The following is a 6171-nucleotide window of genomic DNA, read 5'->3' on the forward strand; positions in this document are numbered from 1 at the left end:
ATCAAATCAAGCAGTATACAGAGAGCGAGATAAGTTATTTAGGATATACACTATAATGCTTTAGGAGGCTGTACAGACAGCTAGAACATAAAATACCACTTTAGGATGTACCTAGAGCCAGCACGCAGAGGCCCATGATGATCTCCTTGCTAGCCATCACCCCGGCGATGACCCTGTGCAGCATGCTGTTGTCACTGACGAAGGTGACGAAGGCCTCAGCAAACTGGGCATAGCAGGAGATGTCCACGGGAGTGCAACGGTGGAACACCGGGAGAGACTTACTGCACAAGGGGTGAGGATGGGGGGAAAATGGTATCACCAACATTGTCTCGCTAATGTCGTTATATTTCCTCGCTGTTGACTTGACACTGGTAAAACAGTACTGTACCTTGCTGGCACAGGGAGTTTGGGGCACTTTTTGGATCTCTCTCCGTGGCTTGCATACTTGGAGACTGGAATGTCATATGAGCAGAGCTCCGACCCTATGTAAAGAGGAGAAATAGGAAATAAACTTAGTGCAATTCATTTTCACACTGTTGACTTCTTCAAATCTGCGTATATTACCATGAATATGTGGGATGTGGGAATACATGCATACAGTACGGATCAGAGCAGGAAGAACTTTCACCATTTTGCAGTGCAAACTTTTTGACCTCAGTGTACGTCTTCAGCTCTATGTCTGGACACCTGGACACACAGAGTGCCATAGACTTGATCTTCCTGTTCAGAATGTCAATGTTGCAGGGGTCCAGGAAGAAGACATACCTGGAAAAGGTCAAAGAACAGGACTTCAATAAGGATGGAGTGAAGGAGAAAACGTCCTGAAAAGAGTGAGATGGAGTGTATTTGTCAATGGCACATGCTCCTTGAAGGAAGCCAAGGGCCCAAGTCAAGTAAGACAGAACTAAACATCTGCACAACATTTGAGTAACGTCCTTGAATGTTGCAAATTGTAATGTTCCATCTTGCAATACAATAAATGCCATATTTTCCTAAACATATTTTCATAGTAGACTCGTTAACGTAGGTTGTGTAAAATGTGATGTGGGATACAGCTTATCAAACAGTCAAATCTCTGTAGCCAAAACGCCCCTGCTGACCCTCAGTCAAAACGTCACTGGGCAACCATCCCAGCTTAAGAAACAAAGCCCATTGTCTCATTGAAACTGTTCCTAGAGACAGCTAGAATGGAAACTTACTGGATGAGCAGCACAACAAAAGATGAATCATGTCAAACATTTATTAGAATATCTTCCAAAAAAAGAACATGGACGTGAATTAATGCAAAACATTGCAGCACTCAGGGTGTATGTGAAATGGCACCCTATGCCCTAGTGCACTACTATTGACCCCAGCTCTGAAAAGAGTGCACTATATAGAGAATAGGATGCCATTTCAGACCCACATCTGTCTTATGTTACCTTTTCTGACCACAGGTAACGAAGTGAATTTAGTAAGATTTAGAGTAAAGTGTTTACAGTAATGCCCTGTGCTGGCAAGCTAATTAAGCAATAAGGCACGAGGGGGTGTGGTATATGGCCAATATACAACGGCTAAGGGCTGTTCTTAAGCACGACGCAACGCAGAGTGCTTGGATACAGCCCTTAGCTGTGGTATATTGGCCATATACCACAAACCCCCGAGGTGCCTTATTGCTATTATAAACTGGTTACCAACGTAATTAGAGCAGTAAAAATAAACGTTTTGTAATACCCGTGGTATACGGTCTGATATACCACGGCTGTCAGCCAATCAGCATTCAGGGTTCGAACCACCCAGTTTATAATCCTCTGTAACCCACTGATCTCACTGGTTAACCCATCAACAAAACAAATGAGCATCCAGGCTTTACCAGGCCTTGCATCATATGAGCAAGAGGGTATAAGTGGCAAACTGGATTACCAAATGATGAAATCTGTGTTTGTGCACAGGTAACGTTAAATGGTGTGTGTTAAACTACCACAACAAAGGCTTGTCGATTGTGGGGAGGAAGAGGGAGAGCTCTAGCCTGGTTAAAATCAAACTGAACAATGGTGAAGTTCGCGTTTTGTCTGGTTTAACCAAGCTAGGAGAGAGGAGTCAAAACCTGCTGAGCCTACATTGTCATGGGAGTGGACATCACAACCAAAACATTATTACATGATAGGCTAACAATTGGTAAGCATCCATCTCGAGATGTTCCACACTTCCAACGCGACTTACTTGTTGTCGGTCTGATCCCGGCCACTGAGTTCGACCCCCTCGATCTTGCTGTTCTTCTGACCGCAGGTGTTACCATAGCTGTCGTAGCCAGAGATGAGCCTGGATGCAGCTCCCGTGGAAATGGAGAAACCAGCGATACAGGCCTACAGGGGAAGCAGCTTCCATTAATAACAACATTATCCTCATCCTCACCACCATCATGATGATGATGAAACTGCACAAAACAATATCAGGGTAGCACTGAACTATGCTAGTAAATACAATAAATCAGTATAAAACACCATGTACTAAATGACCCATCGAAATACTTCACAACCTTCAACAATATATCACTATGCTGCATGTGGTTGGATTGACCAGGGTTCTTCATATTATCATGTCATTACAGTAGACAGTGCCTGTATGAGTTCCAGTCCTATATAATGTCCACTTTCTGAAAAAAAGAGATCAATAGGATCTGCATGTGCTCAATGTAAACCATACTCAGCATGGGGTGCATATTCAGCATGGGGCACGTTTGAGTGGCAAGGTCGAAAGTAGCCGACTGTAGACTGAAGTCAACCAGTAAAGTTTTTGCAGCGTATGGGACGTGCTCTGTTTGCCATTACTTCATGCCCTTCTAACTTCCTCATTATTTTGTGTGATTGTTCAACATGGAATTGTAACAGATGTGATTAAATGGAGTCCACAAAGATTCTTACTGTATGGTAATTGATTGCATGTCAGCATCAGTACAGCCTGCAGTGTATTTCTTTAATTCTCAACCTTTATGTTGCTTGTCAGTAAGCAGAATTTCACTCAATCACATGAAGGACAAAACACTCACTGTACAGAAACGTATTAGACTATACATGTAAATCAGTTCAAATAAGTTACTGGGGTAAATAATATGCCTAGCAATATCCCAAGCAGTCATATGCACTTGGTATTGACCCCATGACTGGTGTCTGGGGTACTTGCTCATTAAGGGACGGTTTCCCTGACACACATTAATTGCCAGTGTAGAAATCGCCTACAATAACCCATGTGTAGCCTACAACACGTATTCAATTGTATTCACACTCAATAGACAACCAACTAATTTGAATTTGTTTGGTGACAACAATATTACAGACAATACTAATTGTAGGCTATAACATGGGACACAACATTACAGTAATATCTAGATAAATCCATTAACTATATTGTCGCAAGTAGGATATTTAATGTATTTATATTAGAAATGTGGATCACATGTAGGCCTATGTAATTAGATTGTAAGGATAAATATGTATTTAAGTTCTAAATAGTAATCTACCCAAAACAGTAAACATGCATTGATAATAACCAATGATAAGTGGCGACATCAACAATTTATGAGCATGAAGTGCCTTTTGTGTCCAAAAAAACAGAAGGTTGTCTCCCACAATGCTTTGGTTCCGACTTCAAGTTGCAGTTGGTGAGGACAGAGGAAGAGGCGAAGCGAGAGGGATAACTAGGCCCAAAGTCTGTCTTCTCCAGCAGGTGCTGTTTTGTAATTTTTTTCAGAGTTTTTGTATGGAAGTTAATGAGTGTTGAATTTCATTAACAAAACATTTTATGGCTTATTTGCTACCTGTGGCTTATTTGCTCGAATATACGTTTCGTAATGATTAGGTTATTATGATTGTTCTGATATAAGTAGGACATGTTACATCCTGGCAACTTTGAGAAATAACTATTTGAGTTGTGCCTGGTCGTCACTACTTAACACAGCCAAAGTCCTAAACCCCATCTATTGCTTCTTAAAATGTGATTTTAAACCTTATCCTTCACCACACTGCTAACCTTATGCCTAACCCTAAACCTTAAATTAAGACCAAAATGCAAATGTTTGTTTTCATGAATTTCTACGATTTACTTTGTGACTTTGAAATAGTGAAAACCGTTGTGCCCGTTCACACGCATATCTGCTCTCTCATTGGCTAGAATGGTCCCACCTGATCTTGCCTCCTCCTGACTGCCTTCCATTTTTGAAGACATTTATTTTAATTAGAGCCACCACTAGAGTATCTGGTCAATATAATGGATAATCTGTGGTGAGGAGCAACTGCAAAAATGTCCAGTCCACTGCAGTAAAAAGTTAATGACCTTTGATCACATGGTTGTTGTAAAAGTCATGCAGTCTACATGTAGTAGCAAGTCGGACAAGTTTTATAATAATGCAACACACGTCTTGACAAAAGTGATCCGCTCGAACGCGCCCATGGTCATCTACAAAGAAACCACAGCAAACTCACCATTCCGATACAAAACAATGTGAATATGATGAGCCATGGAATATCCGTGCAGCTTCGATCCTCCAATGGTTTCCACTCGCGCTGCTTTTGCTAAGAAATAAAAAGTTAGAAACAATCAAATTCGTCATCTGTTAACACCTGTTGCATGCGCGAGACTGGTTTAACCTGGCGTGCTGTTTTCACTCAGTCAGTTCTAACCCACAGCAAATACTGTATTTGACTAAATAACTTACTTTCACCTAAATTAACATTCAAGCGTCTTTTTACACACGGAAATAGTCCGTTGTTTAAAACGTAAACAACTATAGCTAACTACATACAGTACAGCCAACGCCTCGACAGATCTGCAGTCGACAACAATTTGTACGTTTTTGTTGCTGAATGGATATCCCAAACATATAATGTTAGCAACTAGTTTGGCAAATCCCAAAATGTCTAGCTAGCTAGTTAACTAACGTTTTGGCTTAAATATCCCTAACCCCGATTACCTCTGAACTGCCACTGCATCCCATTGTTGACAGGCGATTTAGGGAGTGACTGAAACTTCCAAAACACAAAAATCGTTTAAATTTCAAGTGCCCGCCTCACTCCCTTGCCTGTATTTTACACTGCGCTTGTAAACAGATTAGTTGTTTGGCAAACTCTCCCCCTCAGCTGCATTCATGCCCTATATTGATAATAAGGAATACTTTGCAAGGATGTGTATGCATATCCTACTTTTTACTGCAGCTAAAAAGCAGGAAGAGATGAACTTTCGTTATGACCGAGGCGGAAGTGTCATGGCAAGCACACGTTTTGCCTAATATTATTCTGTGGCATTGAAACGCTTTCACTGTAGGCTACACGTTGGAAGCAAGGGTACCCCCGGCTGAAAACCCATAGACATGAAAACCCCAAAGAGTTTACTGCAGACATTCACCTATTGTCAGATAAAAGATTATGGAAATAAATATGTTTCTATTAAAATTCATGTTCTTTTGACATGAATGCAAGTTGCAGAATTTGCTAACGGCTTTAAATAAAACATTCTTTTTAATAATTGTATTTTGAAGTGTTGGGGTGTTGGTGGGCACAGTAGACGTTTGTTATCCAAGAAACAAATGCGCTTTTGTATAGGGCACATATTTGTTAATCTTGGCACATAAAAACCTTCAGCTACAACAGGGCATAACAAAAGCACCATAAACTTCCAGCAGAACCTCAGTGACAATGGCACATTCCCTGACCATCCAGAGCCATTTGTAATGAGCATATCAAAATCAGCTGGCAATTCAGTGTGAAAGGGAATTCTAATCCCACTGCCCTGAGTGATGACAGCATCTCATGATTTCATTCTGAAGTATAACACTCTAATCGGTGATGATTCACACACAAACATCGCCTTGTTGCTGTCTCTGTTCTTAGATCTGCTATTAGATATTTGAAGATTTCCGAAAGGCCAGTCTCTTTGGCAAATGACAGGAGTGTCAAGGTGTGGAATGTTAGCTAAAAGGACTGGTACCCAGACTAACACAAACATGGTGACGTCACCAAATAGAATACAAACTGACAGTCAATCTACTAGCTCAATTTATCAATCTCTTATTCACAGATCTAGAACAGCATATAAGTTTTTGCAATGACCTGTAGGCTATTGGCAAGGCTCGCAAAATGTTGAGATACCCGAGGAATAACAAAACACAACCATGTTTTTCACATCTATAATGTCTCT

The 6171-nt window shown here is 40.9% G+C and overlaps 1 protein-coding gene across 1 annotated transcript in view; it reads right to left on the reverse strand.

Annotated features, from left to right (window-relative positions):
* The window catches only part of LOC121562282 (choline transporter-like protein 1), a 29692-nt gene extending 24481 nt beyond the window's left edge, over positions 1-5211 (reverse strand). The window contains exons 1-6 of the mRNA XM_045216864.1: positions 4949-5211; positions 4461-4550; positions 2203-2345; positions 629-765; positions 389-482; positions 112-281 (exon numbers count right to left, since the gene is read on the reverse strand). Coding sequence (XP_045072799.1) covers positions 112-281; positions 389-482; positions 629-765; positions 2203-2345; positions 4461-4550; positions 4949-4972 — 658 coding nt within the window. The 5' untranslated portion in view covers positions 4973-5211. The remainder of the gene's footprint in view (positions 1-111; positions 282-388; positions 483-628; positions 766-2202; positions 2346-4460; positions 4551-4948) is intronic.
* Between the last annotated feature and the right edge of the window lie 960 nt (positions 5212-6171).

This window comes from Coregonus clupeaformis, unplaced genomic scaffold (assembly GCF_020615455.1).
Source record: "Coregonus clupeaformis isolate EN_2021a unplaced genomic scaffold, ASM2061545v1 scaf0830, whole genome shotgun sequence".
Classification (NCBI taxonomy): Eukaryota; Metazoa; Chordata; class Actinopteri; order Salmoniformes; family Salmonidae; genus Coregonus; species Coregonus clupeaformis.